General features: G+C 39.1%; 1 protein-coding gene across 1 annotated transcript; it reads right to left on the bottom strand.

Moving 5' to 3' along the window:
* Positions 1–1,703: 1,703 nt before the first annotated feature.
* LOC124127578 lies at positions 1,704–24,213 on the bottom strand. Its single transcript, XM_046490982.2, has 11 exons — positions 24,186–24,213; positions 12,719–13,031; positions 12,176–12,261; positions 11,806–11,968; positions 11,513–11,562; positions 11,005–11,098; positions 9,853–10,923; positions 9,624–9,664; positions 9,194–9,257; positions 8,615–8,665; positions 1,704–3,669 (listed from the first exon to the last, which is right to left on the bottom strand). The coding sequence occupies exons 1-11, from the start codon at positions 24,198–24,200 to the stop codon at positions 3,014–3,016; spliced, it is 2,604 nt and encodes an 867-aa protein (XP_046346938.2). The 5' UTR covers positions 24,201–24,213; the 3' UTR covers positions 1,704–3,013.
* Positions 24,214–24,778: the final 565 nt, after the last annotated feature.

Genomic DNA, 24,778 nt, shown 5'->3' with positions numbered 1-24,778 from the left:
CATGGCCCTCGTCTTCTACGCTGTCATTACAGTGAAAACATTTTCTATTGTTGACAGGTACACCTTCGTACCGACCGGTTTCCACTCGAATAGGAGCCACGCCACATCTAAACTTGGCTAGTGCCGATCTATAGTTTCTGGGCATCTTATGTGAAACATAGTATTCTGTCGCATATACTTGTTTGTAACATCGGTACATTCTCAATTTATTAAGCCCATTTCGACCCTCTTCCTTTCTTAACATATCACTCCAACGGGTAACATATTCATTCTTACACCATTGTTCCACCTGTGTACAAACAGAAAATTTATCAATAAAACCTGTAGCGTTTAATAGATGTCCTAAATCCATATTAGTAAACTTCTTTCTTACCCTACCATTCCAATTTTTACAACCATTTACAGCGTATCTATCAGCCATGTTAAACACGTGTTTGTTTAACCTACTAGACATATTCTCAAGGCGACACCATTGTCTTGCTACACTTTTCCTCTGTCTGACAACAGGCGGTATCCATCCCATGTGGGATGTGCTCGGTGGCCAGTTCATCTAGCATGGCGATCAGCTGTTTGTACACCCACCAACATATTGTTTACATAAACATACACTCAAATAAGCCCTTACAGACATTATTTAATAAGCCCAGCCAATAACATAGCTTTATAAGTTCAGTCTGTTTTGACAAAAAACACTTATTCGTGAGTCCAGTCTCGTACATACAAGAGCGCGTGCGCACACGCACACACACACACACACACACACACGGACATGCGCTTTCATAGGAGAGACGCTCACTCTAGTGAACGTACCTGTTCTGACAGATCTGAGTAATATTAAGCCAACAAGAGTTGTTCCCCTTACCCGTTCGTCATCACCAGTCTTGTTCACTGTAGGGTTTTACAGTAGAACTAAAAGATGCGTTTATATTGGTTGTTTAACGTCACACTCAGCAATATTTTATCTATGTGGTCTTGACCATACAAACCAGTGACTGATAGTATGAGCAAACTTGACCAATCAATGTTGTATCAATGTGACGTCTGTTTCACGCCTTGCATACCTCACCTCAGACTTAATGTTGTATCAATGTGACATGTGTGTTTCACGTCACAGGATATCCATCAGTGATCATATCTTAGGCTGACGAATATACATCTATACAATCATATAAACTAGTAGGTGTAAGGTGATGTTGGGCGTCACAGGATATCCATCAGTGATCACATCTTAGGCTGACGAATATACAAATATACATATAAACTAGTGGGTGTAAGGTGATGTTGGGCGTCACAGGATATCCATCAGTGCTCATATCTTTGGCTGACGAATATACAAATATACATATAAACTAGTGTGTGTAAGGTGATGTTGGGCGTCACAGGACAACCATCAGTGCTCATATCTTAGGCTGACGAATATACAAGTATACATATAAACTAGTAGGTGTAAGGTGATGTTGGGCGTCACAGGATATCCATCAGTGATCATATCTTTTGCTGACGAATATAAAAATATAAATATATATAAAATCATGAGCATCGACCCGTGCAATTGGGATGCGATGACATGCATCAAACCAAGTCAGCGAGCCTGACCACCGATTCCGTTAGTCGCCTCTTACGACAAGAACAGTCACCTTTTGAGGCAAGCAAGGGTTGCTGAAGATCTATTCCACATGTTGACGGTTACAAAATAACCATTGTTTACAGTAAAGAACATATGTTTATTCGGACATGAAATATTACAAAACTGGTATTTCTGGTTAGGTCAGTGATTATTATTCCATAAAAAACATATTTCGTCGCGTAACTGTGTTTAATGGGAAATAATTACAGTCGACATATATTGATCAAAGATGAGCGAGTGAATGAGAGTGAGTTGAGTGGTTTGGTGAGCAAGCGAGTTGATGAGTGGGTGAGTAAGTGAACCAGTGAAACAGAGTGAGTGGTGAGTGAATCAGTTGCTGAGTGAGTGAGTGAGCGAGTGAGTGAATCAGTGGCTGAGTGAGTGAGTAAAATACATGTAGCTCATTCCATGTGTTCAGACTTATTTGCTAATTTCTAGAGTATATAAATAATAAGAACAAGTTGTCCCTGCAAGACTGGCGTACAGTTCACTTATCTAGACTTGCCTTTTGTAAGGGCAGGCTTACTAAACACACAGGGCAACCTTGTAGCAGAGACCATTAAATTATTTTGTGGTCACAACTTGTAGTAAGGCTACGGTCAATCGTGTTCTCTCAAGTCTGTATCTAAAAAATCAGGAAGTCTGGAAGAGTCTGGAAGTGTTCGTAAAATCTGTAATCAACTCGTCATTCAAGCTTCTGTTTGAGCGGAAGGATCGTCAGTGTGTGGTGAGGTTGGATGTTTTCCATCAGATGAGAGTTCAGTTTCTGGACCAAAATGTATAAGTTAGTGGCAGGTGTAACGAGTCTGACCTCGACATGACATCGAATGCAGAGCATTGTGTAAGCAATGGTGGAGACGCAATCACAGGATTGATATAAGAACACACTAAAGACACCCTTTTCTAAATCAAACAAAGACTTGTGCAGCACTAAGAAAATAGCGTTCTCTCCTGTAAAGGTATATCTATGATTGAATGATGATTTTCTCGAACTGGGGGTAATACCTCCTGACAGTCTTCCGTGGTTTGCTGCCCGAGCTAATCTGAAACCATGTTTCTGTTATTCCAAACAAATATAATGTTTGAAAGAAATGACAGAAAATGCCAGTCAGTTATTTCAGAGGCTAGTTCCGCCCCCACACCTTGACAACCATTGTCATCATCACGACAGTGCCTTGACAACCATTGCCACTATCACGACAACGCCTTGACAATCATTGTCACCATCACGACTACGCCTTGACAATCAGTGTCACCATCACGACAGCGCCTTGACAATCATTGTCACCATCACGACAGCGCCTTGGCTATCATTGTCACCATCACGACAGCGCCTTGACAATCATTGTCACCATCACGACAACGCCTTGACAATCATTGTCACCATCACGACAGCGCCTTGGCAATTATTGCTTTCTTCTCCTCTGTCATGTTGATGTCGCTGCCCACTACAAGTGTCATGCTGACAGTGAGGAGATGTGGGTTATACACCCCGAACATCGGCCACAGTGGCTGACTAGAGTCTACATTGTCTAACGTCGATATCACTTTGTTCTCCTTCACATCCATGAAGGCAATCTTCTTCCTGGTGTCATCATAGACAACACCGTAATGTAGTGTGTGTGATACCCCTGTTGTGTTGGGGAGAGGGTCAGGCAGACACAGCACATGCTCCCCCTCCTTCCATGTCGTCCTGCATATCCCGCCGTGTGTAGGACAGTAGGAGACCAGCATGCCGCAGGAGCTGAGTTGACTACCTATACAATGATACACGTCCCTCTGCTCCTCCACACATACACCCACCTCCAGGATGAGGACGTCCCCTGTAAGTGGTTTGTCCAGACTGACCCTGTTCATCACCTCCCAGTACTGGGGACAGCCGGCCCGGGGGAGGGGGGCAGTGCTACACGTGCCCTCGTACTTCTTCAGTCTCCCCTCCCCTGCAGGTCTGGTGTCCGACTTCCTGTTGACCAGGTTTCCTTCTGTGTTGATGTGGACGTAGACGATATTGACTCTGTCTTTGTCATACTTCAGATGTATACCTACAACATATGAATGTTGTTTACTTGTGAATGAAAACATGAGACAAATAGTGATAGTCAAGTTATATAATGATATTTAAATGAAATAAATTCACAATTTTCTAATATACAAACAGTATAATATAATCACAGTGGAGTAGTAAGAACATAAAGCCTACTGTGTAATACCTTGGATCTATGTGTTTACATTGGATTCACTGATAATCCTTTAACCCGACTGTAGAATTAGTAAGTGACAGGTCTAGTGCGTGGCTCGTCAGTTGTCAAATTATTCAGAACGGCAGACACACGACATCAACATTAATTTAATTACGTCACACAAATCAGAAATATTTGCAGTTGAGATACTGATTTACAAATACGTGGGGATATACAGAGCACGACAATCACACAGTGGGCGAACAGACGCAATCACAATGTACACCGTGTTATAACAGAGACACTAATAAACGTGGTATAATGAGGAACATATAGATTGCATGTCAATGTTGAGATCACAGTGTCACGTGACCTGGTGACGTCATCTAGAAGCTGGTGAAGTATTGTGTGGCACGTTGCAGGACGCACGTGGGTTGACGATGGATGATAGTATGGTTAGGCAGCATTGTCAGTAGAGGACACCAACAATAAGACCCGTGAAGATTCCGGGGTAGAACAGGTCTTCAGCAACCCATGCTTGCCGTAAAAGGTGACTATGCTTGTCGTAAAAGGCGACTAACGGGATCGGGTGGTCAGGCTCGCTGACTTGGTTGATACATGTCATCGATCCCAATTGCGTGGATCGATGCTCATGATATTAATCACTGGATGTTCTGGTCCAGACTCGATTATTTACAGACCGCCGTCATATAGCTTGAATATTGCTGAGTGCGGCGTTAAACAACAAACCAACAACAACCACAAACAATAAATAACACAATAAACCACACTATTTTGATATATTTCTGGAATATTCTTGTAGATTGTAATTTGGAGTAGATGTTACATATATGTTATAAACTCCTTCTGGTTTCTTTATGAAGAACTTGTTGAGACTAAAAGCAGCTGAATTGAATGTAAATATACAAATATTATTCGAACAACCTTCCCGCAGACCCGTGAAAATCCAGCTTGATAATAAATCTTGCTTGTCAAACACGCGACAAACTGGATCGGGTGGTCAGTTTCGTTGGCTTTGTTGATGCATGTCATCGTATCCCAATTGCGTGGATCGATGTCAATCACTGGATTGTCTGGTCCAAACTCGATTATTTACAGACCGCCTTCATTTTGCTGGAATATTGCTGAGTGTGGCGTTAAACAAACACACAAATAAACAGAACAAAACTTCCAGCTTGTTCTTGTGACAAGAAACATCGCGCTTCACGTGCGAAATAGATTCGCCACCGGTCAAGCACGTGCAACTCGTGGCGACACCGCCCTTAGTTCAGAAAGCACATGCGAGCAGACGACCAATTGGTTGCCAATTTCATTCTACAGTCAGTTTTTTCCGACACTCGTTAATCCGACAGTCGGCTTTATCCGACACTAATGATGGGAACCGATTAAATCAGTGCTATTTAGACCCGTTAATCCGACCGTCTCGCACTCCGACTCGACACACCTAACTTGCAGCCAATTGCCGAAATCACTCATTAATCAGTCTCGTTAATCCGACACAGTGATCAGCGTACTCCGTGGTCATCTGCCCGCGAGTACACAGTCTGTGTTTTGATGCGAGACGAATCGTCGAGTAGCTGCATATTTCAACGGCTGCACAGATAAACTTGCTTAACAATAAACAATTACTGCTTTAAATAAACAAAACAGGATTAATAACATGCCTAGATTACCTCAATCTCTTAAAATCGGATACGAGTTCTCGCTACCGCTGAGGACATTCTCATTACAGGTCACGACAGAACGACCTCTAGTCGAAAGTTTACTCTATGACTATCGTTGGTTATTTGAAACTCGGATGTTAAGCTTAGTACATTTGTCAGTGCATGGAAAAAGTTCTATTCTCCACAGAGAGGGTATTAAGAGTGGAAATTGAACCCAACTAACTGTACCATGTTGTGATCACACGAGTGACCATGGAGGGGCATCAGTGTAAATGCATCACCCTACAGCTGATAACACTTAACTTGGCATGCATTTCCTTCTAATTAACGACATGGTGATTCTGGGCCACAGTATGTTTCCCCAGCAGCCAAGAGGCGAGTGCATGGATCGCGTTGTCAGGCTTGGTCACTGGTAGGTCCACGTCTCAACGCATCTCCAGGTCAGTAGGTGGAATAACAGGACATACATGTGGAAGTTCCAGTGTCTTAAATCTTGATCAGCGAATGTTGAGGTATTTGAAGAATGGGGCCACACACATTGTCAAGGGCATGTTCAACGTGTAGCAATGATAGTTCTATAACATTGGGATAATCATCTGATACGTTGTGTATTTACATGTGAGCGACGGGTAGTGTATCTATAACAGACCGCCATCATACAACTGGAATATTGCTGAATGCGGCGTTAACCAACCAACAAACTAACCATAACAAAGTTTGTCAGTGTATATTGTCAAGTGTCAATAAGTCGGCGATTTTGTTAAGAAATAGAATAATAATGCAGTCGAACTGATTCACACAGGCGCGACACAGTTAACAGTGTTCATGGTAACAACATGAGGTGAATGTTGAACAATTCACTGTACCTGCCTGTACGTCATACGATTAACACATTTTCTTTTTGCTGGCTCCTCTATAAATTATCTTGACCCATCAAGTGAATAGCTGACAGTTGCACAGCTTCAGACATATCAGAGTTCTTGTTGGACCACACCGTGAGTCTCCTCTGTGTGATGCTCGTGAAATATACTAACGACAAATAATAGGGGAACTATAGTCCTCACCTCCTGACATAGAGTCACGAAATATCGCGATTTTTAATTGACGAAGTTAGCTGCATGAGTGCTGATACTTATAAATCGAAAACTGGACATTTCGCCGATAAGGAATATGACTTACAGTAATTAAAAATATTAATTGCGTTTTGGTCATGTTGTCAGAAAGCGACTGAGGATCGGCAGTCACATGACCGCGAGCGATTATATATTTAGCAATGTTTTGAGGCATACGAACATTACTAGCACGAATTTAAAAGAGAGTACGTACAGATGAAGTATTTAAAGGGCCATCGACCAAGGTCACTGCTAAATATTATGCTCGCAGTCAACTGACTAGAATTTCCCCCATTTTTAAACCCAATGATGATCTTTATTGCAAAGAAAATGAACATTTCTTGAAAATCGCACTTTAAATTTTGTTACATTATCGTAAGTAATATTTCTCATTGGCGGAAAGGCTTGTTTTCACTCAATACGTATTGGCACACATTCAGCTTTCTTCGTTAATTAATCAAGTGACGACGCTTGTCGTAAGAGGTGACTAACGGGATCTGGTGGTCAAGCTCGCTGACTTGGTTGATGCATGTCATCGATCCCAATTGCGTGGATCGATGCTCATGATATTAATCACTTGATTGTCTGGCCCAGACTCGATTGTTTACAGACCGCCCTCATATAAGCTGGAATATTACTGAGTGCGGCGTTAAACAACAAATCGACAACAACTGACGTTAATTAATCATTGCGACGTGATATTTCAAGTGGAGAGAGTTATAATGTCCTGAAAGTAAGAGTGAGGCGCATTTGCAACGAGAAACCGCGCCAAAAATGCATTTTAGCTAAACACACGCTAAAGCATGCCACATAGGCAGTATCTCAATTAACAGACCAAATGGCGACTTGTGAACACGATAGAGGGTAGACGTCAATTTTCCGAAGTTGCCCGAATGTTTGGCACTGCAAAAAGTGTAATTTTCAGTCGAACGGGTGGGGTTGCAATGCGACGTTGCCATATGACGTTGAGAGCGACTTGATAATACCCCATGAAGTGACGCCCTGCTGCAATATACCCTTATTGAGGTTTTCAGGAAAATTACTTGGATGTATGAAATATGGGTATCTTGCAGCCCTGCCTCCCCTGATGTATGAAATAAGGGTATATTGCAGCCCTGCCTCCCCTGATTAATGGAATAAGGGTATCTTGCAGCCCTGCCTCTCCTGATGTATGAAATAAGGGTATCTTGCAGACCTGCCTCCCATAATGAATGAAATAAGGGTATACTGTAGCCCTGCCTCCCCTAATTAATGAAATAAGTGTATCTTGCAGACCTGCCTCCCCTGATTTATGAAATAAGGGTTTCTTGCAGCCATGTCTCCCATAATGAATGAAATAAGGGTAAACTGTAGCCCTGCCTCCCCTAATTAATGAAATAAGGGTATCTTGCAGCCCTGCCTCCCCTGATTAATGAAATAAGGGTATCTTGCAGCCCTGCCTCCCCTGATGTATGAAATAAGGGTATCTTGCAGCCATGCCTCCCATAATGAATGAAATAAGGGTATACTGTAGCCCTGCCTCCCCTGATTAATGAAATAAGGGTATCTTGCAGCCCTGCCTCCCCTGATTAATGAAATAAGGGTATCTTGCAGCCCTGCCTCCCCTGATTAATGAAATAAGGGTATATTGCAGCCATGCCTCCCATAAAGAATAAACAAGGGTAAACTGTAGCCCTGCCCCCCCTAATTAATGAAATAAGGGTATCTTGCAGCCCTGCCTCCCTTGATTAATGAAATAAGGGTAAACTGTAGCCCTGCCTCCCCTAATTAATGGAGTTGGGGAATATTGTAGCCACCCCCCCCCCCCCCAAAAAAAAAAAAAAAAAAAAGAAGAAGAAGAAAATGGAGGAAGGCTATATTGTATCCCTGCCTTCCCTAATCAACAGAGTGAGGCTATATTGTAGCCCTACCTCCACTTAGAACTAAAGTGAGGTATTTATGTGTTACCATGTAAACTTCAACCACATACAACAGGCTATGACAACAGTAACATATGTTGCATGTACTTACACTGAAGGATAGATGACCAGTCAATCTTTCCTGCATCCAGGAAGTATATTCCTGAAAGAAGAGAAAACTCATTTTATTTCAGATTCATTTCATGACCACAATAACTCGTACGTTGGCAAGTACCAAAGCATCGATATTTCTCTAGGTATTTTACATGACAATGTGCAGTCATCTGCATCCTAGACTGCATGTCGACATGACACATCGAGCTTGGCTCCAGAGGAAGTATATTATTTATAACAGATTCTAACATCTGAGTTATGATTAGTTGTTTGGAGTTCTTCGTCTTCCTCTTATCAAGTAATGAATTCCACGGAAACCTGTTTATATTCTTGAAATTATTATTGAAAAAATCAGAAATCTCAAGTATCCTGTGGGGGTTGAGGTGTTAGGGTGTTAGGGATGGCACTCCTATCCTCACATCTGAAAGTCACCCTGGAACACGAAACTAAATTAGTATCATCGCAATACAAAAACACATTACAACTAACAAGATGACCTAGTATGATTGAAGAATTGTAAACACCATTAGCAATAATAAGCAGTCACTTCACTTGAAATTAACATGATGAATCTTACCTAGGGATTCCAGGTTTAAGAACGTGGCATTTTCTATCAAGCGTTTCCTCTTCATTTTGAAGTCCTAATGTAAAAACAGAAACAAATTCTAATATAACATTGGTTGTTGCGATAAGACTTCGCGTGTTTCATGTTAAGTTAAGAATTTTAAGGGGCGTGTATTATCATACAAAATTATGACATAGCATGTTATACTAATATATTTTCTACAACTGTACTAGATAAAATCTTTGGGGAAAACTGCCAGTGTGAAAATAACATCTGATATAAAGTGAAGTAATTTACTTACTTACGTCATGTACGAATGGTGGGATTACATGTGCACTACATATGTTTATCAATCCATAATTTATTTATTGTATATTTATAGAGACAATATATCTGAAACAAACAATGAAAAGTTGAACATGTTGTTTGTTCTCTTATTTACCTTTGCCTGATCTTTGAAAATGACGATCTCATTTTGCAATTCTAGAAAGTACAAGAACAAAAAATATATATAGTGAGTGTAATCTAGAAAGATATCATTTTGTGGTTTTGGTTTTCAACGCATTATAATTGATATAAGATACTTCGATGTTTTTGTAAATTTATGCTAGAATTAAATAATGATTTCAAACACAAGAACTAAAGTTATACCACATTAGAAAGAAAATTACCTGTTATGGTCGGCATGGTATCTAGTTCATCTACGCCCTTGTCAGAGGTGCTAATGGTGCCAAATATTTCAACTAATTCGTGAAGAGCTTTTTGTCCTTGACGAATGAAACTCATGGACTGTGACTTCACTGAATCTTCGGGAAGAGAGCGGAGAAGGTCTTCGTCTATCTTGCTGACAATGGTAGATGACAGATTCATGAATTGGGCGTGTGTTGTAGATGCCATGGCTCTTTCAGCATAACGTAATGTAGTCAGTACAGCTGAGCCACTGGTTTCCAGACATTCCATATCTTTCCGGAGAATACTTCTGTTTTCCTCTACTTGATTTTCTATTTTCTGGATGTGATGCTTTAACCTTTGAACCAAACTCAGAGCAAGGCCGCTATGGACATTAACTATTTCCTTCTTCACTTGATCTGCCCTTTCCTCCAGCTCTGTAACCCGGGTCTGTTTCTGTCTGGAGGAGGCCTTTATCTTCTCCAGATATTCCTTGTGCTGACGAACTTTGTTTACAAGACTCTCTTCAGTATTTTTAAATGCTACATCCAGTGCTGTATTGCCATGGTCGGCGTGGTCTCCTCTGATACACACATCGCAAACTGATGTGTTGCATTTTTTGTCAAAATATTTGACATATTCACGAGGATGAGTTGAACAGGTCGAGAGACCTAGTCGTTCCCGAATTGGCATTTTCTTAAACTCCTCAGCATGTACAACCGTGTGTTCAGAGGTTGCTCTTGTCGTCTCGTGTTTCGTTGTGCAATTAGCACACATAGATATGTTGCACACCTTACAATGATGTACAACCTCCCCCTTGCATTGTTCTGTTTGGTATGCACATTCAGGTTTTTCTTTTGCAAATGTGATTTCATTTCTTCTCACGAAGTCGACTGTTCCACTTTCCTCCACCATGTTGATGTCTCGTCCACATGAACACATAATGTTCTGCTGGTCGAGCTGGTCAATGCAGGGTTTACAGGCGGCATGGAGACATGGCAACAGGAGCAGTTGTCTGGTGTCACAACCTGAAGAAGTTTTCAGAACACACCCAGTTTCCTCCACTAGAGTCGCTGAAAGCGTTAATAAAAGTGTATAAGTGATAAACCTAACAGTTGCAAGGAAGCGTGTCACTACATGTTAAAAAGACCAACCTTCAGATGTTAATGAATCTCTTTTTTCACTGGTCTCTCTGTCAGTGTGAATGGTGGTAAGGGCTTCAAACTTTTGCTGAATATTCTTCAAATCCTGCAATTAAGCAACAAATATATTCTACAATAATGTTTATACCAAATAAAAGTTTATCATGACATATTGAGATTTCATCAACTGCACATAATATGCAAAACGACATCAATATTTTTGTGGAATTCATGTGGTTTTGAAGGACATTTGAAGCAGAAAAAAGAGACTGTACATTCCAATCACCGTGTGCGTTTGGTCCGATGTCGCTCTTAACAGTACTTGAAATATACCACAGCCTGTCAAGAAATGTCCCTTTAAGTTCCCACATGACTCACAATACGCAAAGGTTTGTTGCATACCTAAGGTTCCCGATGCTGAGCAGCGACATGGCATTTTGCCTACCCATCCAAGGAAACCAATTAATAACATATACTGAACCACCATAGGCACTACCTGCCAACTGTAACGAAGGCTTACCTTGGACAAACTTTTTTTTTTTCCTTTCATCTTGTCGTACATTGCTTGAACTTGAATAAAAATGAAAACAAAATGACGAATCCAATCAAGGCATATTTTAAAACAAACATGCTCTAAAACCTTGCCATCTAAATGCATTATTTAAACTTATATTTGTATATTCATCTTTCAGTAAATGTCATACATTTTGATTCCGATAGACACGTTAGGTTCTATTGCTGACACCAAACACTATACACAGAACAAAAATAGAGGAAGGTATTGTATGTGTATCTTGTATCATGATGTCCTACCCGCTTTCGTCCTGTTCTTCTCCTGCTCCAGCTGCTGGGACAATATGTGATTTTCCTTCTTTAAAGATGTTTCCTGCTGTCCATGCTGCACATTTAATTCTTTGACATCCCTCTCCCATTCAGCCTTGGTATGTTGTGCATTTTGTCTCGAATCATCTAGGTCCTGGAACAGAATGTTGCATTATTAGTATCTGGTCTCATGTAAGGTCCGTTTACTCATACTAGTGGTATAAATACACTTAACAGCCACTCTAATAATCCACTTCATAAAATATGTTTTAAAAATTGAAAATAATAAACCTTTGTTAACTTATCAAAACAATTACTACAAGAACAAAACCTCCACGGCCATTACAAAATTAATGTCTACCTTCTGCAAGACAGCAACTTTCTGTTCCATTACAGACACCCGCTCCTGTATCTCTGTCTCACTGACAAACACCAGGCTTGGTGAATCTTGAACAAAACCGAAATTGTTACATGCACACTGTGACTAAATAAGCCGTCTGTCCATGCTATCAATTTTAACAAGCTCACACTAACATTCAATATCTTTGGGAGGACAGAGGGAGGGGGACGGGGTAGGAGGAGTGTTAAACGACTTTAATTCACAATCAGTTAAAGCGGTTTAATTACCATGTTCCCAAGTGACATCCTAACCTCTTTTCAACGTTTCAAGCCCCACAGGAAGCCAGTTGCAAAATAATTCATTTATTGATCATGCTCTACGTGCCGTTATGAAAATGATAATTATTGATCATATGGATAAAGGGTTCCAATCGGCGTTTGGTATGATGACATTAATGGCAGCATGCAAGAAGGTTTTACCTAATTTATTAGCAATGTCAGATATACACACTACCATACCAAGTAAGGTCATATTAAAGTGAGATGTTTATTTTACAATGTCTACCTTCATGTTTCGCAGTTTTGTCCAACTGCTCTTTGAGGTGTCTGTGGTTATTGTGTAGCACAGCACAGAATTGTTTATACACATCCTCTTCCTTCTTCATCAATATGTCCAACAGCTTTCCAGTCTGTGCACGTTTCTTGTCTTCTTCTTTACAGCTCCTATACTCCAAGTCGCTGAATGCTCCGGTAGACCACAGGTCGTCAAGCACCTCGTCTGGGTGCAGGTCACTTTTGAGTAAAGGTAGGTTCTTTCTGATAATTTCTGCATGATGCATGTTCTTTCTCCAGAGTCTCTCTGCGCCAGGTTGTGTATCCTAGTTGATTAGAAGCTAAAGTATCACTTAGAATCATAAACTACATGAATGTTATCTATGCGATGGAATGCACAGATGTACGTCATTGTAGATAAGTAGAAACGCGTATGTCTTGTTCCACAGATGCATAAAATACTCAAACCACTGGCAGATAACTGTTCATGAATGAAGTATAAATACTATGACCAAATAAGCTTAAGCTAGCAGAGTGAGACAATGGGGAATTATTTGTTAAGCATCAAATGCAAATGTATATATGTGAACAATGTAAAGCGTACAGATTATGTTTTGGCCCAGAAACAATCCACAATGAGACATTTAAGATCTTAATTGTGATCCTGGTCTTGTGGGTAAGAATTTAAATTGGTAATGTATTGATGAGACAATTTAAGATGGCGTTATTATTGTTTTTTTTAAAATAGCGCTACCACGCCTAACACAGAGGCAATGAATGCGAGAAATTCTACTCTCAAATAGTAAAGCAAGGAATTGTCAGTCCGAGAGGGAAGTTCCGGAAATTTTTGCTGCTCAAGCTTGACCTGTTGTTTCCTGTGTGTATACAAAGTTGCACAGGCTAATGTGGAGGTATGTCATTGTCTTTCACAATGATCACTGCATCTGCACCATATACATAACAATACTATACAACTGAAAGAAGTAACTATTCAATTTTAATCAGAACACAACAATCTTCTGTCATTTGCTATCTCCATGTGCCGTGACAGCTACAGTTTCGTTGGATCTGTGCATTGATAACAGAAAAAGTCGACTCAACTGACAATAGCGAGGAGCGCGTACACCTGGAATTTTACTCATTTGTCATTGGTACTTCCAGCACTTACAGGAAATATGGTAAGATGGACATGTTTCTATGCATGGATCACGGCCGCTTTTAAAAAGTATTCAAGTTATATCACGTCGTTTCAGCTTAATGTGGGAGGAAAGCCGGACGTGATGCAGGTCTCCGAAGTTTACCCGTTTACCACTTTGGAAAACCCACGAACACATTTACAAATATGGAAAGGAATCATGGCGAAGCGGAATTTGAACCTACAGTCATGGGTTTCTGGATTTCCCAAGGGACGCAGCTCTGCATGGTGAACTGAGGCGCCTCGGACTACTGGACCTTTGATGCTCATGCTCAGCTGTCATTGTTAAAGTGTTGGATTTGCGATCATCTTAACACTGACGTCTGTCCGTGCAAGTGGGCCCAGGCTAGGACTTACATCTTAGGCCACTAATATGTATTACGGACATAAATTATCCTCCTTAAACGGCACATCAGGATATTCGCGTTATCTACACACAACATGGCAGTAGTTTGAGTGTGTCATGGTTTGTAAGTATGGCTTGCCCGTCGTCCTTGTAAAATGAAGTAGGAAATAGTGTAGTCACGTTATAGTAACTACAGGCTCCAAAGTCTATGAAACACTATGAAACACAGGAATGTGTACCTGTTAGGGATCATCAAAGCATATGCACATGTACATGCAAGTTTTGGCTTATGTCTGAAGTGGTGTACTAGGCGAGAGACGTGACACAACACCCAGATTGCTACTTTGTTTTCTTTATAATTATTATATATTGCCCAGCAAACAAACTTATATTTGGCTTTCAAAGAGATGTCATGAATACACATCACATATATTAACGTATTTACAGGGTGTTAGATTTACTGAATATTTATGTTTATATTATGTCTCATTCGACTGATAGAATTAATACCTTTCTTCTTCTTGGTTTGATGACTGGCTGAAGTAGATTCCTTTTCATCTATATTTTAGCTGTATCTTATCAAGTTCGGGGTAATGCTATTAATATCCTCCATGTTATTATTAATGATCTATCATATAATCGGTTCAGGGTCTTTCTTCAAGAGGCTGTTTCAGATAACTTCTGTCTCATACATCTTCCCGAGGCAAAGGAGTTAACTGACTATAACAGTTCAGATTCCGAACTAGGCTGGAATTATGGAGTTACATTTTGGCTGGACTAACGAGTCTATGCAAAGTCAAATCAAAATCGTGTAACAAAATCGACATCCGATTTATAAAGAACATGGCGGCTGCTGTGCAAATTTCAGTCAATTGCACGATTTTCAGAGCATTTGTGCCATCAACTTGTTGTCGACAGATATTTTCCAAATCTTTTCATGTTTTTAATCAAAGTGCTCAAATGATTTGATGCTATCGCGAATTAAGACCCGTTCTATAAAAGAGAGTTATTAATCGTCCCACATTAAGCTGACACGCCACGATATAACTGTAATACTGTTAAAAGCGGCGTTAAACAGAACTCACTCACTCACTCGTCTTGATTTTGGCGTCGCCATTTTGTTGAAGCAAATGCAGGTGATATGAGAGACGGAATCTGATTGGTCAATATCGGGGACCAAGAAGGGAAATAGCTTATAAAAGCGACTGGTGGCGCTACGAAAGTGACACAAAATTATTGCCTGGGGTTGAAAGTTGGCGTAATCATCAATGACATACCCCTATCTGTTTTGAAATCCCGAATGTTTTATATAGCTGCACTTGTCACTAATACCCAACCATAATGTTAATCCGTGTATGTTTGCATGTTCTACACATTGGGCTTGACTTTTATTATTTGGTTTACAGGGTGCCCAAATAATAATAACTTGACTGATTTGGGAATGTAATGGGAAACAGAACATTTTTCCTCTTTTCAGTGGCGGAGATGGAAGGGCGATGTTAAGTCAAATAGTTTTTTCCCTTCCAATTCTACCTTTTTTATATTTTGCAATGACTGAACAGGCTGTGTGGTAAAATTTCCCCGATATTTTATTCCACTTTATTTGTGAAATTTGAGTTAGATAACATTGTTTATATTCGTTATATCTAAAGAAGTACATGTAGACAACATGAACATGCTCAAGATACTCTAAGCCCGCTAAAAGGGTTTGTCAGATGTCTTGATCATTTATTGTTTGGTGTCATTTTACAATGAATTTATTTATTTAAACCATTCTTAAACTTATATTATCGTAATGAACATTATTTACAATATCTATCTTGTAAGGCTGTTACTGTACACATATAGTTACATTGTTAATGCAAGGGATCGAAACATTACGAAATTATTATTTGGATGACCAGTGGATGTATACATTGCTGCCTTAAATAATCCAATGACTGAGTTTTTGATTGACATATTGAACTTCACCAATGAGATATATGCAATTCATTTCTACTTATACCAATTTTTATTTGGATCTCAAAATGATGCCAAAAATCATAAGTTAAATATCACACACTTTAGCCTCTGCACAGGTATTGATATTTACTGATTATTTCATATTAGATTTTGTCTCATTCCATCAACAATTAAGTCAACTGAAGTACATTCCTTTTCATCTGTGTGTTTACTAACTCTATTTGATCAAGATATATTCATACATTTCAGGATAAGTATAATTATATCCTCCATATGTTTATTAATTATACATGATTATCATGATATGATCAGGTCAGGGTGTATTTTCGACATATTATAAAATTGATAATTGTTCTATTTCATATGAAATGTGTGTGCGAGAGTGCTTGTGTATGATACAGTTTTAATTTTGAAGTAATTACTGTTAGAAGGAGAATTTAGTGTACAAACTGAATATAGTTATCGTCCCTTCTTGATAGATTCCTTTTGCACTTGAGGAACTTCGTGCAAAATTTCGTATTAATTAAAACCGCAATATTTGTGGATGAAAAACACAAAACTAATGATTATGCTTGGCTGGGAAAATATGACAATGTCCAGTTAGCATAGCCCCAAGGCACTCGTGACATAGCAAACGAGCACAATCCACTCAAGTGTTGCACATTATATATGCCGTTGATTTATAATAATATAAGTTCTATCATTTAATATACTATCACATTGTTACAGAGGTACTCGTATATGTACATCAATCCATAAACACATCTATATCTCGATATACAACACTGTACTCCATGGAAGAGAGACGACCTCCATATACAACACTGTACACAAGTGAAGAAAATCAGTCCTATATACAATACTGTACTCAAGTGAAGACAAACAGCCCCCATCTACAACATTTCTCCACGGAAGAGTGAGTTAGAGAGTGAGTTATAATTTAACGTCGCATCGGCATTATTTGCAATTGAAACATTTATGCAAAGTTGTATTTTAAAAGCCACGTAAGAGAGACGACCTCCATATACAATACTGTATTCAAGTAGAGACAGACAACCTCGATATACAACTCTTTACTCCACGCAAGAGAGACAACCTCGATATACAACACTGTGCTCAAGTGAAGACAAGCAGGCCCTATGAACAACACTGTACTCCATAGAATACAGCCTGCCTCGACATACAACATTGTACTCCACGGAGTGAGTAAATGAGTGAGTTGGGTAAAGCACCACTTTAAACAGTATTCCAGTTATATCACGGCTTGTCAGCTTAATGTGGGAGGAAAGCCCCAAGTGATGCAGGTCTGTGACGTTTACCACTTAAGTGAAACCCGAGAGCACGGGTATGGGGCTGACAAACCTAGATAGGGGCGACCCGGCAATCGAACCATAGGTTTCTGGCGTGCCCAAGGGACGCATATCTGCACAGCGAATCGCGGAAACTGGGCCACCCGTGCCCCCTGTACTCCACGGAAGACAGGCAACCTCGATATACAACACATTACTCCACGGAAGACAGGCAACCTCGATATACAACACAGTCCTCCACGGAAGACAGCCAACCTCGGTATACATAATTTTACTCAAGTGAAGACAAGCAGCCCTTATACAAAACTCCACTGAAGACAGGCAACCTCTGTGTATAATACTAAACTAATAGGCAACTCCTATATGCATAACTGTATTCCACTGAATACAGGCATCCCCTATATACAACAATTTTATCCCCAGAAGACAGACAACCACATTATACAAGACTCTACTCAACTTAAGCCAGGCAACCCGAAATAGATAAGTGTACATTAAGGTAGACAGAAAAGTCTGATAGTGAAGTAGGACAGTAGACGTTATGACCGCCAACGAATTGAAGGACGATAGAGGTAAGATGAAAATTTACGTTTTAGCATAAGTAGTGCTTGATATGGACACGGCTTGTCAAACATTCATTTACTCGACGAGGCATTCTGTGTACGATTCTGTCAGGCAAACCAAATAGGTCGGATGTCTATAGCTATGGCGTTGATAGCTGCGACGACGATAACCCAAGTTTCGACGTTGTGTGCACTGTTGAAGTCTGATGGCAATATGACAATTTGTAAAGGCCGACACAGCATGTTTCAACAGAGCATGGATATGTATGTAAACTATTTCGAATCGCCTGACCCGTAACTCGTACTCCAGTAGCCTGAGATTTGAGCTAGATTTCGTAGAGCCTGGTTTCGTATCAATCTATCCTATCCTCCTTTTGACCCCAGGTGGCAACCTGAACGGAGACGATCGTCGACATTATGGATTTGTTGGTATCTTTTCCATAGCCTGCTAATCAATGATGGTGACACGTTGAACGTATTTGCCACTGCACGCTAACTCTTACCAGTTTTCAGGATGCCAGTAGCCGTAGACGTTCCGCGTGTGGACGAGGTCGCATCGCAATAGCTACATGTAGTTCATAGTTGAAAATATACCTGCGGCATACCTCTGTGTGATGCAACAACGTCAACTTTCTGCAGACCTGTAATGTTTGTGACAATTTCAGATATATCTGTCAAAAGTGAGTGAGTGTTTATGGCTTTATGCTGCTTTTAGCAATATTCCTACTATATCACGGCGGGGGACACCAAAATGGCCTTAACACATTGTACCCATGTTGGAAATCGAACCCGAGTCTTCGGAGTAACGAGCGAACGCTTTACCACGAGGCTGCCCAACCACCCCTATCTGTCAATATTTACACTTTAGTAGAAGCATGTAAATTGAGAAAACCGAATGTTCTGAATATTAACTGAGACGTTTCTGGATTGCAGACAAGCAAACACTTGAAACAAACGTACACACATAATATGCACATAAAACGTAACACAAAAAGACACTGAATAACAATCATGAGTTTGTCTTATGTTGAAGTTTGAGAATTTCTTATGTGTATTTAAATACCCAAATTGTTTAATGTGTTGCCCAGTGAACAAGTCTACCTATTTGGTGACACATTCCAGGGATAAACTTTTCATCTTGGTAAAACTTTTATACATATTCAGATAAATCACTGCTGTCTATGTAAATATTGTTTTGTAGTACATTACTTATGATTATCCTATATTACTGCATGGAAAACTTGCTAAACTGAAGTGGACGTGAATAGGATGGAAACGATTCTGAGGCCCGTATTTATATAAAAAAAATAATCAACCGGCATAACTGTAGAAATGGTTTCTTGTATATAATCATAATAAGGGTTACTTCCACTGAAACAAACTCTAGAGAGGACAACTGTTTTATATTCTGTGTTAAATGCTAACCCAGTCGACAGGCGCATAGTCGAAGGACACCCACAAATGAAACGCGCTATAACTGTTCAACGAGTACGCGTATATTTTAAGTTAAGTATGGTATGCATAAATGCTCAGCTTGAAAACTATCAAGACTTTTAGTAGTTTATTTACCTCAAAAAGAAAAAAAGTATCTGCAAAATTTCTCGGCACACAACGACCAGAAACGGCCATTGTTGACTTTAGGCACTTCACGTTGAGCGGCATGTATTCCGATATTTTCTTGATAATTTTATCATTTTTCACATTTTGTCATAATTGTTTGTAAGCTGACGATAAGAAACACTCAAGTTCCTTAATTCTAGCAAATAGAATAGCAAATTTCGGGGTTATTAATTATAAACAAAAAGAATCAGAATCGTAACATCATCGATTGGATTGAACATATGTGATCATAGCAACGGTGGTAAACAAACAACTCCACATACATTGTGATCCCCCAATTCTATTACAATCATTTTGTAACATCTATCTTAATTTTCTAGATTTATTGACACTGATGTATAAATCTGTGTACAAAATATCTCGTTTTCATAGATTTTGCAAATGATTTCGGACTTTCACGCCAACAAACGTTAGTGACACTTTTTGGCGTGGCCCAACCTTCGATTTGTTTAGTTGAACAAAGTGAACAAACACCGCAAATAATGAAACATATATGAGATATGCCATAATAATAACAACATAATATTGTGAGTGGTCTGTCGTTGCACGAAGGTCAACTTAGAATATTAAGGATGTTACTAAAATGTCTACAACGTTGTCACAACTCAAACTCATTGTTTGATTTTGATAGGAAAACGTAATCTGAAGAGGCCAGATAAGTTTGTAAACCCTATGTTTATTGTAGTGTTTTCATAGAAAAGTGATACAAAAAGAAATGTGTATCTTTGATACTAATAAAAAAATAATCTGGGTAGAAAGCGCATACCAGTTTAGCTACCATAATCACATTTCAACTGGATTTCGTGGAACGATGGGATGAAAAATATTGTTTTTGCGTCAGTAGAATTCCTTTTCACATTTTACAATGAGTATTTGTTTACATAACTAAATGCCAATAGACGGCCCATGTTTTGTCCTAAAAGTAGAAAAAGAAATCTGAAAAATATGGACATCTGAGAAATGGGGGCTTTCACTTTGTCAGATAGTTTGACGTTGGTCTATCAAAGAAAAATCCTTATCATTTAAAAAAAAATATGTCACTGAAAATTTCCAGCACTTAACCAAAGAGTATTCAAGGAAAGACAACCATGTTTTTTATTGCAAATACAACTTTTAGGGGACAATTCTTGTTTCATAATGGCAAGGGCACTTTTTTACACACCAGCTGAGGAACGTGCGATTCTGTGATTGAATACAAGGTACAAACAGGTTTATAGCAGTACATGTATGCACAAAATAAACCACATAAGGTGACAAAATCATGGGGTGTGGCTGACAGGAAAAAAATACATCTGGCAAGGGTAATCATGTAAACAGGGACAATTATTTTCACTCCACCCAGAAGGCTGAGACACGTGGAACATGATAAGGACCTATACTGACTGGATATTCAGAAACCCGTCAAATCATCAAGGATGTCAGATCTAAGGCTGGTGATGATGTGCCTATATTTTGAAGTTTTGTACACCACATTGACTGGTAGAACACAATCTGTTGACAACATTTCACAATTCATTGTTCATGTTCATTAAGGGGCATGCATGGGTGTCACTGTCATACACCTGAGCATACTGCAAACAACCTGAAAAGTTCTGCTTGACTAATTACACATTATTTCATTGGTGAGACACCAGAAAAAAATACATAAGGTAGGATATGTTCCATGTACATTTCTCCAACAGAACAGAAATGCATGAATTGTCAATGTAAATGTTTTTGCTCTATTCATTTTTCAAACGATAACATCCCCTCATAATATACGGCTAACTCACCAGCTGAAGTGCCACCCTGGTTCTTGTGATTAAACAACCAAAAATCTCATGTACTGTCACAAGAAATCAATGAATCATATTCATATTACAATATTGTTTTAGAATTGTATCGTTAGGAAACAACTCACCAAATACACAAGATTGGTGTCCATATGAGTTTTGTATGTATATGTGAAGAATCGTATCTACTTATTTATTATTCATGGAATACTAAAATTAAATAATGACATTAAAAAGTAACTTATTTACATAATTGATGTACAGGTGCAAGATAACAATTTGAAATTTGATCAGTTACACTGTGCTGATGCATTGACTAAAATTTAGTGTCCACTGATTTTTTTTATTGATACATACATCACGCACTTGCGAATATCTTATCATATTCCATTACGCATGAATGTTCTTTTGAAACACAGTTTGTCACGTCCATTTACGCGCACCTGTTGTGGAGGGTGATCATTGCCGATCAACGATATCTACAGACGTATTGCGTGGGACACAAGTATTATACTGGAAACAAAATCATCAGCGTATACATCACAAATACATGAATCATGTCCATTCATATTCAAAGTAACATCGAATGGTAATCCTTATATATCAACTAAAGTTCAAAGAACCTTTCCTGTGGCATGTTGATTCATCGTCAACCGTTTCCGGTTCACGAGAGCGTGCAACGTCAAACGGATTGAATAATACGCGAATAATATCATGAAAATCACATTGTTGTTTCATATTAATGGTGATTACTTATACCATGTCGTGATTTGTGTTCATTCTGTATGTGACAGGCGAAGATTTCAAAATGTCATGTAATTGTTTTGCGACGAAACATTATCAGCAGACTAGCCCTATCTGTGGCATCACATCCAGTGACCTTTGCACTTACTGAAATATTGCTGGCAAAATTCACTATCTTTATTATAGTGTTTCTCCCGTCAAATTAAACGGAAAATGACACTTGAAACATTCTTCGATTGAGGAGATCGTCAACTTTCGCCAAGGCATATATATGAAGGAAATGTAAACTTTGTTGATATTAAAATAGCAGTAAGTTATGCCGAGGTCGGGTGAAGCACGCCATCTTTGATATTTGAACGTCAACTGGCATCATAAAACGGGATTAGTATTTTCCTATATCGTAAATATTCAACCAAAACACATGAAATTAGGATTGATGAATATTTGTAAGTCATTAATTGTTTCATAGAAATTTTATAACATGACACGTTAGATAAACCCGAATGTTCGTATTTCTGCAACTGACACCATGACCTCGGAAATTGAGTTTTTTTCTGTATAACGTTTGGATAATAAATGTGTCATCGGGCTGTAATCTACCGATAAGAAACATCGAATTTATACTCAGTTAAAATGACGATAACGGATATTTGATTATTAAAATCAATTTGCACCAATTAAACGATATAAAAAGGTTCCTTACATGAAACGCAACCACCTTCAATAAGTTAATTTAGGCAAGAAAATTTACACATTTTGTGATCGCTTTGGTCTTAACCTTGGTATGATTGAAAACATCAGGACATTTTTACTTAGTAATGTGTAGTTTTCTATCAGGAATAAGATATTTCTTCAATTGGCCCTTGTTTGATGAAGCACCGACTGTTTTAAAACGTCCACCCTCTTTACTGCACCTTATTGCAAAAACAGTTCAGCTGGCTGAAGGTTAAGTAACTTAAGGGGAAGAAGATATGTCTTACCAAAAAAAACATATTCTCTAACGCTTCAACATATCGCAAACAATGGAAAGTGTGTTTGCAAATGTAAATCATGGAAAATATCTTCATAATTCTTCGGTCACCTTAATAAAAGGACTAGTGCGCAAGGGAAGAACATTAAGACGGAACACTGCGACAAAGCAGCTGCGTTCTTACACTCTTAATATTCAGCGTTCCCTCTGATTGAACGCTGATAAAAGGTACCTCCTACTGTACAGGGTTACAACCCCGTATCCAGGCTACCATTGATAACAAAACTACTGCGTAGAATGAGTCATACAGCTATTCATTCGCACTGGCGTTCAGAAACAACTATGCATTTTATCAATTATCAATTGAATCAACAAAGATAACTTCTCAGAAATCAAACTGTAGAATATTGATTAACTATTTCGTCACAGTGAACTGAATAATCGATATATTACTGTTTTGTATGCATGCTACGTATGCCCAAATGCGTGTTGCTATGTGATAGTGTAATGTTTTGACAATGATCGATCCCTCACTATAAAGGTACTTTCAGCAACAACATAGAATCAATAGTACTCATGATAAGCTTCACCAGTTGATATATATTATAGTAACAAAGTGATACAAGAAATCCGTCTCTTATCTAACAGTCTGTGCATTCTATATGTATGTGTCGTCTAAATACGTTTCAATATCGGTAATGTGACAGCGAGCACATACGCTTCCTCTGTCAAACATGGCGACACGGCCGAGGGTTTTCTATTATACACTTTAACAGTAAAAGTGAGTCATTACGTAAACGCTGTAAACCGAAAGTAGGAATGTGTGGCAGTCAGCTAACACTAAAATTCAGGATAAACGCAGTACGAATCAGGGTATAGGCACCACCTTCAGCAGCCTGATAGTATCTTGACATATACATGCAAGTTTTAACTCTGAATATCTAACATTTATCTGTGTGTAGGGAGACAAAGTGAGAGACGAGACGCAACACACCTACCTGGACAGGTAACATTCTTCACTGTGACACACGTCACTTCCGGGAGATGACGTGTTGTTACAAGTGTGTTATATATAGCTGATGCATATACTTATGTTCATAATAATAACGACTATGTCTATTTCCTTTTTATATGTCATTGTTCCTCGTCAACTCAGATATTTTGGTCTCTTTAATTTGAGCCACGTGAAATTATCCAGGGCAATCATATTGAAAATGATATGTGTAATCTTATAACAAACAAACTGATGTAATACTGGTAGTTCTTGGAATGATTATTTTGAGTGATCACATGTCCAGTACATATGACTGTTGATGTTGGGTTTACCCCCCAGTGTAACCTGACACCAAGCTGTCATTTGGATATAACATGTAGTTCATTCAGTGAGATTCCACGAGGCTATAGTTTGGTAAATATGTGTTAGCGAGGAGATCGATGGAATGGGGTTGACGTAGGGTGATATCGTATGACCTTTGTTTGTTAGATAAGACGGGAGAAGGCTGCTTTTATCTTTATTTAATAAACAACCTGTCTTCGCTCAACAACTGCATTTACTCCTGTTCATCACAATCCACCAATTACTGAACATGTT

The sequence above is a fragment of the Haliotis rufescens genome, unplaced genomic scaffold (genome assembly GCF_023055435.1).
Source record: "Haliotis rufescens isolate VD_foot unplaced genomic scaffold, xgHalRufe1.0.p SCAF_67, whole genome shotgun sequence".
Lineage (NCBI taxonomy): Eukaryota > Metazoa > Mollusca > Gastropoda > Lepetellida > Haliotidae > Haliotis > Haliotis rufescens.
Note: the sequence above shows the minus strand (reverse complement) of the source record. Positions and strands in the feature narration are given on the sequence as shown.

What these genes read in the sequence shown, in the direction of transcription:
- LOC124127578 (XM_046490982.2), bottom strand. An exon ending in GAAGAACAGGACGAAAGCGG is followed by an intron (nt 11,563 to 11,805) that starts GTAGGACATCAT and finishes TTTTTATTCAAG; the next exon opens with TTCAAGCAATGTACGACAAG. An exon ending in TTTTCAAAGATCAGGCAAAG is followed by an intron (nt 9,258 to 9,623) that starts GTAAATAAGAGA and finishes TTTTTACATTAG; the next exon opens with GACTTCAAAATGAAGAGGAA.